A 13,768-nucleotide genomic window follows, 5' to 3' on the forward strand; every position below is an offset into this window, starting at 1 on the left:
GCTAATATATCTAAAGCACAAGCATTAATAGCCAACAATATCAAGAATTTGTCAAATGTATACTGAAGATCACAAACACCTCAATAAAGTGAAAGTATACAATCTTAAAAGTTCTCTCTACCTCTATTATAAAAGAATGTTGAAAATCATGGGCACCTCACTAAAGTGAAAGTTTTCCATCATTAAAGAATCTCTCCAATTATATTCAAGTGAAAGGCTGGTATGATATAAAAGAGATTGGAATATTGGCCATCACTTATTAAAGCCTATGTACGGTGATTACTTTTAAGATGATGTCATTCAAAGGGAGTACATGACACCACCAATGTCCAAATCCAAAATGTAAGACCTAATGGGCATAAGACAAGCCATTATATATTCCAGATTCAAATCAATGCTTGGCCTTAGGTAAAGCCATTGAGGGGGAGTGTTCATTCCATCAACACCACCGAGTGGCTAAATCTAGTTTTAAATCCCACAAGTAGGCATAATAAGTCCTAATATGCATAAAATAAGACCTAAATAGGCATTAGTAAGTCCTTTAAGCCTGCAAGTAGGCTAAGTAAGTCCATTTTTGTATTTTACATATTGCAAGTAGACATTAGTAGGTCCTACCATATATATTACATCCACAGGCACATTGTAAAATCTTCTCCTTATAAATACTCCAACTGTAAAAGCATTGTATTAAATCCTATGAGCACTGTGTAATGAACTTGAGGAGAGGCTAATTTTGAGGAGACTGCGACTCCATAATTTTTTAAAGACCTCATAGCATCCTTTCTAAGGCACTGGAATTATAAATTATGACAAGATGAACTTCATATAGTCCAGAATGCAAGATCTTCATGTTGGCATATATTTATGTCCATGTTTATTACTATCAAAGAAGACTTGTATGATTCTCATCTCATTTTTATTTATACCTTGTTTATAATGATTACTATCCTAAGACCTAATTATTAACATTTCTAACATAATATCAAAGTAGGTTAGGCTATACTGATCATTTTTACAAGATACACTAAAAGATCTATGTTATATCATTAAGCATTTTTCAAAACACTTGTAATTTCAAGCTGCCACATTCAAGTATCTATATTCTTTGAAGGCAATTTCGAAATATGGGTATTTTTATTATTAATATTTTTTAAACACGTACAACCATACATATGTTTTATATTAGATAAGGAAAATCTTGAGATAGGTTTTGTAATGTCCCCCTTCCGGTCCTATAAGAATTGACATTGTTTTCTCTAATTTACAAGCAAAAAAACCTACAATGATTATACTGCTGAACAATAATTCTGATATCACTCTTAAGTAGTGGTAGTATACTGGCTATAAGATGGAGATTCTCTTTCATTCACCCTATCGATTTATGCACAATGTGTTCACACTTGTTTGGGTATGCTGTTGATTTGATATCCAATCTGTTGTTATGGACTTCATGCGATGATAAGCATTAAGGTATGGCAGATGTTATCACTCTTGTTAGTATCGTATATACTCTTATATTTGTTTGTCAGTAATATAATGACTGCTATCACTAAGATTAGTCACAATGAAACTGTAGTCTCTGAGTGTCACAGTGGAAGTCTGTATAGATTTGCATATCAACCGATTTATAACTATTTACTGGCCTTCATATGTTATCACTGATGTATTAATATTTGTTGATAGGTATTTTGTGCAGGTTTCTCTTTCCCCAATTGTTTGGCTTGGAATACCTCTTTATACTTATCATCGGAAGGATGAGTCACATACAAGGGACATGATTCATGTCTCTTCTTAATTGTATCATTCCCTGACCATTCTAAGCGCTGCACAATTCAAATCCATTTGGTATGCAGCCCTCCATTAGTATTAATCTCCAACTTAGTGATAATGAATATTCAACGCTTCCCTTCATTATGATGTTCATTTATGTTTCTAATTGCTAAATTAAATCAATTAGTCATATTCCAGATATTTTTTATTACACTTTCTCAATTGTAATCAATCAGTCTTTAATCCCTGTATAACTATCCTCTTATCGACAGGTGTCATCATCGTTATTTAGTATCGCTTCATATTGCTGAAGACTGTAGCTGCGATAGAGATTTTTATCTCTGATTTTATGAAATTAAGGCATGCGTTTGGAAATATGAAGAGACTTGGTTTTGGAAATCGAAGAGAACTTTGGTTGTGAGATGAAGAGTCTCTCAGTTCTTTATATATTTGGTATTCCGTGGAAAGCATTCAAGTAGAAAGGTTTTCACGGGAAAAACTCGTGTCTTTCGTACCTGTCTTTTGTTCTTCCTTATTGTTGTTTATCTTTATTTCTGGGCAAAACTTAACATGGTATCAGAGCAAGGTTTGATAACAGCAATATAGGAGTGTTGAGTTTTCATGGAAGCTGTGTCAAATTCTACAATGTAAATATCTCTGCAGTGATTAAATTCTCATGCCATCATTGATATTCATTCTTCATCGTTTAGCTGCTCCATTACGTTTTGTGTTATAACTCTATCGTCTTGAAATTGCAATAGATCATGTTACTATCTTCTGTATTAATTCCAGCGATAGACTCTTCATATTCTGATTAGTGAGATGATTCATCTTGCACTCTCATGTTTATGAATGGTCAGCGGGGGCAACCAAACCCAACCAGGCCATTGTTATTGCCATTGTGAATATGAATTATTGAGAAAGGACAACAAAAGTGAGAGACTTGAGATCTGTTTCTGGCGTTGTTCATATTAAGCTTAAGCTTTTGGATATGGAAGTGCTTTAAATACGGCATTAGAGTTTTATTTTAAGGCTTTTGTGTTGTTATTTGTAATGGTCGGTGACAAAAATATGGATCTGTATTTGAATCTGAGCCCGCCATCGATGCCTCCATTGTTGCCACCACATTTGGGGTTAGCACTGAAGTTGAGAGTTGGTGTTGACTCTAATGACAGGCTTATCAAAGATTTGTTTCAAAGGGAAGCAGACAAGAACTTGATGTGTCCTCAGCTGGAATTATTGTTGTAATAAATGCTCGGGTGTTATTTTTCATCCCTGTTGTACATATAATATGTGGAATCGAACACCTGTTATTATCTAGCAATTTGTTGTGCCATGTATTTCTTTCTTGGCGTCTATGTGGTGTTGTCTATGTTGCCTTCAAGATTTTGCTCATTTTCTTGGTGGTTCATTTTTTGAGATGTCTCTGCGGTTACTCACATTGTCGATATTCCTTATGGAGGTAGCGGTATGCTTCACATCAATTCTCGACACTCGTTATGAGGTGTAACTTCATTTTATTTTGGCCACAGTGTATTTTTTCCTTTTCTTTTGTTAACTGTTAAGAGACTTGTTCTTTGGGGGAGATGATCGTGCAGGTAACGGAAAATAGTCACGCAGAGTAAAGAAGAGACACTATTCGATCAGGCATTGATCGTATTAAATAGATTATTGTTTTTTGTTCGATGTCACACAGGTATCGTGGTCTTGAGACTTTGGCTTGTATCCAAGTTGGTTGCTGTTGCAGTGTCAGGATAGAAGGGTGAGCAGTTGTGGAGTAACCGCTGGGTGTGCGTTGGATACATCTTCATCTTAGTAGTTATATTCAGACAAAGTGATACACGCATTCATTGGGAAGTCCGAGTTAGTGTGTGTAAATATGTATAGATGATGCAAGTGAGGCACTTTGGTTAGTTGCGGTTCAGACTAGCAATTTACAAGGTGACACAATCTTTTTGCTGGCTATGAACACATATCTAATTCATCGCATTATTACAAATTGAATTTCCGACATGATATACTGAGACTGTAGGTGTTGGGTGATTAATTTCCAATTGAGTGATAGCTTGTTAACAGTTTATTGTGATGTAGGTGACAAGGATCATTCTTTGAGTCTGCGTCTAGTTTTTATGTGTTGCCTGCGAGAAAGAGAGAGAGAGGGAGGCTAAAGTGTGTGACTGTAGGTGTCGGGTGATTAATCTTCAGTTGAGTGGATACTTGTTAACAGTTTATTGTGATGTAGGTGACAAGGATCATTCTTTGAGTCTGCGTCTAGTTTTTATGTGTTGCCTGCGAGAAAGAGAGAGAGAGGGAGGCTAAAGTGTGTGACTGTAGGTGTCGGGTGATTAATCTTCAGTTGAGTGGATACTTGTTAACAGTTTATTGTGATGGAGGTGACAAGGATCATTCTTTGAGTCTGTGTCTATCTTTTGGGAGTTGCCTGCGAGAGAGAGGGGGAGACTAAAGTGTGTGATTGTAGACGACGGAAAGGAGCTCTCAATAGAACATCTCAGTTCTTTTTCCTATCAATATTGAAGCATCAATATTTGATTAGATAAGTTTTATTTGCTCTGTGTGTACTAATCTTTTTTTGTGCATACTAAGATTAGGCTACAAAGAAATAAGTACTATCATGGTGGACGATAATACTGTTTCATTTGTTTTTTATAGAAGGGTCGCATCCATTGCATCACGCCCCTTGATTGGCTAGTGATGAATAAAACTATGAGCACTGTGACATGGTCAGAGGCAGATCATAATATTGACTTAAATATATATTCTCTTGTGGATTGCTCGATTGAGCAAAACCCAAGGGTGGCATCCATTTCATCACACCCCTTGATTGGCTAGTGATGAATAAAACTATGAGCATTGTGACATGGTCAGAGGCAAATCATAATATTGACTTAAATATATATTCTCTTGTGGATTGCTTGATTGAGCAAAACCGATTGCTGATAGAAATCGAAAGGTGCAAACAATTATTATCCATGTCGGACACAGCTTCATTATCAATGCATATGATGATAAAGAAAGATTAGACGCAACCTGTATAAGCAGCATGGATAAACAGTGTATATCAGAGACAGACATTCAGGTTATAAAAGCATAATTTATATTGCCACGAAACTGCATTTATGTTTATTGTATGCAACCTTATTTTTATTACTTTTGGTAGCATATGCATTTGGAACTTCACATATTCAACATATGCATTTGGAATTATACATCATATTCAGCATTTGCATTTGGAATTACCAGTCCTTTGCATTATGACATTGTGTATGCATTTGAAATTTTCACTCTATTGAATCATCATGTGGTATAAGCATTATTCATTTCAATTTATAAGTCTGCAATTTCAAATTATAGGTCAAAATTATAAAATTGCTCAAGTTAGAATTGTGCAAGTCTTGTAGGGTCTCAAATCTTGTAAAAAGGGACATTACAGCAACACAAATAGCAAAAGCACAGAATTAAAAAGATCATCTTGGTAGGTTAATTATTATTCAGCAATAAGTCTAACTAATCGACTCTTCTAGGACGTTTCGATGATACATATCAAGTAGAAAGATTTGGACTATAAGAGATGACCATCCTTTTTATCATTTAAAATACAATATTTCTTGAAACGGGTTTAGCTTATTTGACCCCTAAAGAGAATATTCCACAAGGGACAGCTAATCATCCACTGTGCTGAACAGGAGCTAACATATGCAGACATATCAGAAAGCAGAATGTTCTCCTTGGTAAAAGAAAGAGCATAGAGTCTTTCTATTCTAAGACCACTATGAAGAGCATATTCAACTCCAAGCCAGCTTACAAACAGTTCTCAGTTTTCGAGGATCTCAAAACAGAAAGGGAAAGGCTATCAACTCTGCAGTTTGAGATAGATGGAGATAACGAAATATGAATAAACAAAGAGCTATTAGAAACTAAATCTAATGTTTATAATGTTCTTTGCTAAGTATAATGTGGTAGCCACCTTGGCTAAGAGATAATAAAAGCTGACAAAGCCTCCTATCTATAAGTAGTTTAACCTTTGGTTTTCTCATCCCTGTAGTAACATCGTTGGTAAATTAGTTTCAATATGGTAAATATCAGGAATTTGATTTAGTCCATATTTGAACTAAATGAATATGCAGTTTGCTACAAAATGTTACATAAGACTGACATATTCAACATCATGAACATAAAATATTCTGTGCAGAATCTAGGAATCATTATCAATGTTGCACTGAATTGGACATAAAAGAGGCAAATTTGCTGCATCTTATCAATGACAACATAGAAGCTGAGCATGCTGGCATTAATCTATCCTAGGAAAAACTGAAGAAAGAGTTGAAAATGAATGAAATCATTATTGAAATTAATCTATGCTAATAAAGTGAAGCATTGAGTTGAAGAGGAACAAAAAACATCATGTGGAACTTACAGTGCTTCCCCAACGATCCACAAAATTGACATTAGCCTTGTTCTCTAGAAGAATCTTGACTATATCAGTATGTCCTTCACAAGCTGCTAAATGGAGAGCTGTTCTGTTGTCATAGTCAGCTAAATTTGGGGGAACTCCACCCCTCAGTTCTTCAATCAAGCCATCCACATTTCCATGACTGGCATAGAACAGGAGCTGATATGTAGGCACCGGACTATCAGACATGTAGTGTGGTTTCTGCATGTAATGCAATATATTTGTTACAATATGTCGAAAAACAGTCTAATTTTTACCATGTAAATCTCTCAAAGGTAGAATAACTTTTTGTTAAATAGAACATTTCTAAATGACTGTAAACAGAAGAAGAATCATTGTTAAAAACAAATTAGTTTATTTACATCTCTAAATTTTCAGACAATAAGACAGTAAGACCAAAATCTGAATAATCTGCACTAACCATGCATAACAGAAGATAAGTAATGTCCCCAACATATTTAAACTACTTAATTAAATCAATTAATTAAGTGTACCTAAAACGTAAAATAATATCATGACTTATTTAATTAATTAATTTAACCATAAATCAAAGGGGCTAAAGAAATAAATAGGAGCACACCAACAAAATGGCTTCAACTCCAAGACGATTACTCCAAACTTTATGCGCACTCAGGTCAAGGTTCCCAAATGTGCTTCAAACATAACCCCAACCGCACAAGCCATATCTCCACGAATCCTAGCTTAATGCTCCTACATATAGGATTGCTGACTTCCTAGGACGCTGCTGCATCAGACGCCCTAGGTGTGAAGAAAATATGTTCTTAATAGCTGGAAGAACATCTTTCCCGAACTGGTACTTCACATACATGTCCTCCAAGCATACACTCTTGCCTTTGTTCTACTTCTGCAAATCTTTCCTTGCAATTGGCATCTTCACAACTGTCCTCGATGTGCAACAGGTTTGCTTTCCATGCTGATCTCTAACCCTTTCAGAATCTCTCTACTCAACCCAACTACCAAAACTCAAGTTCCTACTACCAAGTTTTACATTCTACAAAGGAATCAGAGAATGCTTGTTGCCACCCTTCTCAACAATAAACACATTCTTGACACAATCATGCACTACCCTGCAATCACATTGTCAAGGTCTACCAAGTAATATGTGACAACTATTCATGTCCACAATATCACACAAAACTTGATCAACATACTGTGCAATCTGAAAATTAACAAGACACTGCTCCCCCACTTCCAAAGCATGTTCATTTTGCAACCAACTAATCCTATAAGGACAAGGATGTCTCACTCTCTTTAAACCAAGTTTCTAAACCATCTCCTCAACAAATAGGTTAGTAGTACTACCACCATTTACAATGACATTCCAGCATTTACCTCCACACTTGCAACGAGTCCTAAAAAAAATACGCCTATAACAAGGTTCTAGCATCTGCTTACCAAGCAACACTCTCTAAATCAGCAAGTTCTCCCCATCTTGCTCAACTTCATTCACCGAATGGTCAACCTCATTCACCACAATGGTTCTTCTGTCGCCAGTCTTATGTGAACATTCAAAAGATCTTTGTCCTTCTTCACCACATCTGTAGCAAGTACCCTTAAATGCACCTCTGTTTGTTCTCTTCCTTTGTTCATAAAGTTTCGGTAATTTGTTTATCCTTCATTTGCTTCTCCTTCCGTTGGGAATTACCTTGATGTCTTCTCTTCAACTTTTCTTCTGCCCTCAAAGCATACTGATAAGCATCCTCAACCGAAGCAATATTCAGCATACCAGTCTCATCTTGAATATTGAATCTCAAACCATTGATATATCTAGCAACCTTTTTCTTTAGACAAATCTCTATGTCCAGATTGAATATTCAACTTGTAGAACTCCTCAATATAGTCCTTCACAAACATATCCTTCTACTTTGAATTCTACAATTTCTTAAACAATTCAAGTTCATAATCAGCAGGAATGAACTTAGCCTTCAATTTTGTAACCATCAATCTCCACCTAGTGATCTTCATTTCACCTTCCTCTTCTCTATCTCTTTGCAATTCTTTCCACCATAAAGCAGCATGTTCTTTCAACTTAGTTTGTGTCAACCTCACTCTTAGAGTATCTCCAATATCCTCTAACTCAAAATAGTCTTCCAACTCACCAATCCAATCAATCAGGTCTTCAAGATTCAAAGTACCTGAGAAATTAGAAACATCCATTATATGCTTCAATTTCAACTAAGCTCTAGATCTATCCAATCGGCCAATTCTGTCTTCCATAGGTCTCTGTGTGTGATCATCTCTGTCTTCACCACTAGATTCAATAACTTCAAAGTCTTCAGCAACTTCTTAATAACCATCTTTGGTACCCACATTCCTTGGTACACCAACAATAGCTCTCATGATCTTAGCGACCATATTATTCTTCATCAACTCCATCTCAGATCTGAAATCTAATCTAACCTTCTTTGAAATCCTAGTCTCCACAGCATCACATAGATCATCAATCGCCCTAGGGTCCAATCTTCTCGGAGGCATCTTCCAAGATCTTTGCAAACCCTCTACAACCAATCCACAAGATCAACCAGCACCACAAGATCAACCAACTCCACAAGATGAACTCTGCCTAAGCAGAACAAAAAATTCCTTATTCAAATCCATGGAAAGTTGTAAAAATTTCCTGAAACAAAATTCCTAATTTCAAAGAAGGAAAGTTGTTAGAAATTCACAAGCACAAGCAAAGTCCTTCCAGCATAGGATGACTTGAAAACTTGTGTAAGTGTTGATGAAATTCCTCAAATCAAGATAAAGTCTTCCCTCTCTTGATATGAAATACACTAAGTGTTGACAACCTAGGTGAAGAATGCAAACCAAGAGATAAAATTCACTCTTTGGAGCCAACGAAAAGGTGGAAATTTGTGGAGTCCAAAGCCATTTGAGTTTGAAATCACCAAGTATCCAATGAAAATTCCAAGTGGGGCAAGGAAAAGGCCAAGTTTCAAAGGGTAATGTTTAAGTTTATGCATAGAAAAGAAGAGGTATAAGTTTCAAGAGATAGAAGGTGGTACTTATGGAGAAAGAAGGGATTTTTAGAGGGTGAAATCATTAAGGAATCAATGATGAAAAATGCCTTAAGTATGGGAAATTTCTTGAAAATCAAACCGAAAGTGTCATTCCAAGGACAGGACTCCATCATTTCCAAATCCATAAAGCCATTTTATAAGATTGAAGAAAATTGATAAAGTCATTTTAATGAGTTATTGACGATTTTCTCAAAGTTGTTTTTCAAGTCTGATGCAAAGTGAACAACCAAGGGCAGACAAAGATGTAGGATACATTTCAACCATAGGTTTCCAAAGAATAACATTAGAGGAATTTAAATGTAAGGAAGGATGACATTCACATATGAGGAAACAAATACAACCAATGACTTCACCACTCATGTATATAAGGAAGAATAATGTTCATAGATGAGGAAACAAACACAACAAGGGACTTCATCACCTATGAAGAATTTCAAGACAGAAGAAAGGATGAATGGGCAAAGGAAAATTTCAAAGACATCTTCCAAACTTCAAAGTTCACACCAAGAAGTCCAAGATCCTAGATCAAAGACGAAGATGGTATCATCAAAATATGTCATATCACCAAAATAGCTCTTCAAGATCAAAAATGCTACAAATGGTAGCATTGAGAAACACAAAGCCTGGTTTGTTGCCAGAAGTTTCTTTCAGAAAGATGGTATTGATTATGAAGAGACCATTTTCCCATGTTGTCCAATACACTTCAGTCAGAGTTGTAATTGCTATTGCAACATCTAAAGGATGGAATATCTATAAAATGGATGTGAAGACTGCAATCCTAAATGGCATGATTGAAGAGGAAGCCTATTTGGAGCAACTTGAAGGTTTTGTTATACATAATGCTGAATCGCATGTTTACAAATTCAAGAAAGCTTTATATGGACTTAAACAAGCTTCTAGAGCTTGGTATGAAAGGATTAATCACTACCTTGTGGGATTAGAGTTTCCCAAGAATGACACAAAGCCAAACCTCTATTTTAGGGTAATTGATGGTGATATGTTAATTTTTATTTTATATATCAATGACCTATTAATCATAGGAGAGATCATCTAATCTCCCAATGTAAAAGGGATCTAGGTTCAAAATTTGACATTAAGAACTTGGGCATTGTACATTACTTCCTTGGATTAGAAGTTTGGCTACAATCATATGACATCACTCTTAATCAAGGAAAGTATACTATTGACATTTTGATGAGGTTAGGAAATGTTGGAATGTAGACCCATGTCTATGCCCATGGAAACTAATTTGCACAAATTAAAGAAAGAAATAGTAAACTCAAAATTTGCAATTCCCGCTCTCTACAAACAATTAATTGGATCCCTGATCGATTTGGTCAACACAAGACTAGATAAATGTTATGCAGCGAATGCACTTAACCAGTTTAGGTGTGAACCAAAGGAGATACATCTTGTTGTTGCAAAAGATATTTTAAGATATCTTTGAGGTACAATAGGATATGGTCTCAAATACAAAAATACTAACCTAGATCTACATTGATACACTGACTCAGATTGGGCTGAAAGTGTGACTAATAAAAAAAGCACATCAGCAATGATCTCATGGATTAATAGAAAACAATCCTCAGTTGCACAAAGCTCTACAAAAGCTGAGTATATTGCAGCATCTATGGGAGCAAAAGAAGCAGTGTGGTTTAGGAAATTACTTATGGGACTATTTGGTGAGCCCTTGAATCCTACTACTATACATTGTGATAATGAAAGTTGCATTAAGCTTTCAGTGAATCCAGTATTCCATGATAGATCAAAAAACATCGTGATTCTTTATCATTATGTTAGAGAGATGATAGAAAAAAATGTGATTCGATTGAAGTATATTAGTACAAGTGATCAGACAACAGACATTCTTTTAAAACCTCTCTCCAGGGTAAAAGTTGAGCATTTTCACAATAAACTTGGTATGGTTGAAAATATAAGTCAAATTTGAGATTGAGTCTCAATTATTCTTTATTTGTACTAATATATAAAGATGTTTAATTTGTAAACTCTTTTGTTGTTATGTGTGTGACTCCATGGCCTTATGGGCCCCTATGGACATTATTGAAAAGTGACAACTTTTCAAATAATGAACACTTGTATTTGATATCGTAATGTAACAACTTTACAATGATCTATTTCACTATCATGATGGATATCATGTGACTTGATATCAATGAACATGTCATGAAAATTAATATCTCTTAGACATTTTGATAGACTTGATATCATTTGATAGATCATAATGATCTTTAAGGGAAAATCATGGTCGATAATGTATCCATGGATATACCATGATTAAGCATCCATACGGTAGACATCATGAGAGTTGATGTCAGTGTACATACCATAACATGGATATTTTGAGTTATGAAGAATATCATGTGACTTGGTATTTATATATTTCTCCTTATATCACAATGAGGTGATATCTCTCTTTCACAACAAATGGATCTATTGTGTTGAATACTTAAATAAATTTAATCTTCCCTAACTAAGAGCAAGTGTTAAAATGATAGCTTTGGTCAGATAAACATGAATCAAAATTATCAATACAATTATCTATGATTCTATATGTGTATGCATATCAATATACTTTGAGTATACTGATATCCATACACACATAATTTAATACTAAACCATAAATCAGTATATTGATTATTTAAAGTGAATTATCATTCATGAGAATCTGATTATCATTATAGGCAAGAGCCTACAACACAACGGTAAATTGTGAGCCTCTTATCCGAGAGGTCTTGGGTTCGACTCTACACAAACTAAATAAATAATAATAATTAATCACACATAATAATAATGAATCTTGGCTTCGGCCTCTTATTGATAAAAAAAAAAAAAGAATCTAATTATCATTATTATTTCCAAGTATATATATTTATATATATTTGTATTGATAAAATCTGCATTGAGTGGATATTTATATCGACCATTACATTGAGCATTAAATATAATCAATATTGAGTATCACCTTAATATTATTGATACACAATTTTAACAATTACGAATTGGTTCATACCAATGTGTCATGACTGTACATATTGTACCGATTGTGAATCAATCTATGCTTAGTTACATTGAGTGTATTAATGATCTCCATCGGTTTGTTAAGACACCAATTTGAAACGATACTATGGATTAAACATGTCAATGAAGAGACATGTCTCAAAATACGTTGAGACATGTCTATCCATCAACGTGTCTTTTAAAAATTGTATATATAATGAAATATCCCTAACAGGATATTTACTGAATTTTTCTTTCAACAATATATTCAGAACTAAAACTTTGCAAATTTATTCCAGTACAATCAAATCCAATACAAAATCCAACAGATGTTTAACCAACTTCTTCTTAATTATAATATTGTAAAGTGCCTTGACAATTTTTGAAGTTTTATCCCTGTTTTTCTGCCTTAGGAATTTTGTCAAACACTTCCCTTGCAGCCTCAGTTTGCTGATGTTTGTTGTTTTGCTATGATTTTTGAATGCCAATGATATTGATGAATACAAATGATTGCAAAATAACTAATTGGAAATCAAAGTGATATGCAACTTTTTTTTATTATTTTCCAAATGCAAGTACATGAAATTCTGATGTAAAATGCACACCTACAGCCAAGAGGTATTTTCACAAACACTTGGCATGCATCCTATGAATGACTATGCAATGAGATGTTTTTACAAACATTTGGCATACAAACTGAACAGCTGAATTAAGTTGATTTCCCTTCAATACTTCAATGTTTACAATGACTGAATACTTTGATAACAAAAGACATATATTACTTGTCAAATGTATCCATCTACAATTGCCAAATGTAAATACCAAAAGAACCTGGAATAAGTAGCTGAGATGACATGCTTTTTGACTTTGCTTTTTTCGGATTTTCTTTTTCGGACTGCTTTTTCGGATCTACTTTTTCGAATTGTTTTTTCGGCTCTGCTTTTTCACTTTGCTTTTTTGGACTGCTTTTTCGGATCCGCTGCGAAAACTGAAACCTTTCTCCTTGCCAACTAATGTCAAAAATTAGATGCACGGGCTGAATAAAAATCACTGAATATTATCTCCCAATTAATCACAAATGAATTGGTTGAATACTAATTCCTCCACTCACAACTAGGGTTGATATCTCACAATCGAAATTGGCACTTTAGAGTCTTCAAACCCTCAGGCAAGTATGCAAGCACTAAGGCTCTCAGCACAATAGATGAATATGCAACTCAGGATATGTAAAATGACCCCCCAAAGGCTCCTTATAAAGATTTCACAAGCAACTCCAAGAAGCTTCTAGAGGAATCCAACACTTTATTCTTTTAAGTGACTTTTTGATATTTTATTATGTTAGTCACTTTAATATTAAATCAATTCAATATAAAGTTACTTTTTAATATTTCATTGTTTAGCAACCTTATAAGTAATTAATTTAATATATCTTTTCCCCCTTATTTTTTCCTTTTTAGCCTCCGAGGAA

The 13,768-nt window shown here is 34.6% G+C and overlaps 1 protein-coding gene across 2 annotated transcripts in view; it reads right to left on the reverse strand.

Annotated features, from left to right (window-relative positions):
- LOC149544629 (serine/threonine-protein kinase VIK-like) overlaps positions 1–13,768 on the reverse strand; it is a 107,344-nt gene that overhangs the window by 78,487 nt on the left and 15,089 nt on the right. Inside the window, exon 2 of one of the 2 annotated variants that reach the window (XM_089795223.1) lies at positions 6,206–6,442. In XM_089795223.1, coding sequence (XP_089651349.1) covers positions 6,206–6,442 — 237 coding nt within the window. Of the gene's footprint in view, positions 1–6,205; positions 6,449–13,768 lie in introns of those variants that run through there. The other variant, XM_089795224.1, reaches the window with a different exon arrangement.

The sequence above is a fragment of the Cupressus sempervirens genome, chromosome 8 (assembly GCF_028749045.1).
Source record: "Cupressus sempervirens isolate cs-2001-9-10 chromosome 8, ASM2874904v1, whole genome shotgun sequence".
Lineage (NCBI taxonomy): Eukaryota > Viridiplantae > Streptophyta > Pinopsida > Cupressales > Cupressaceae > Cupressus > Cupressus sempervirens.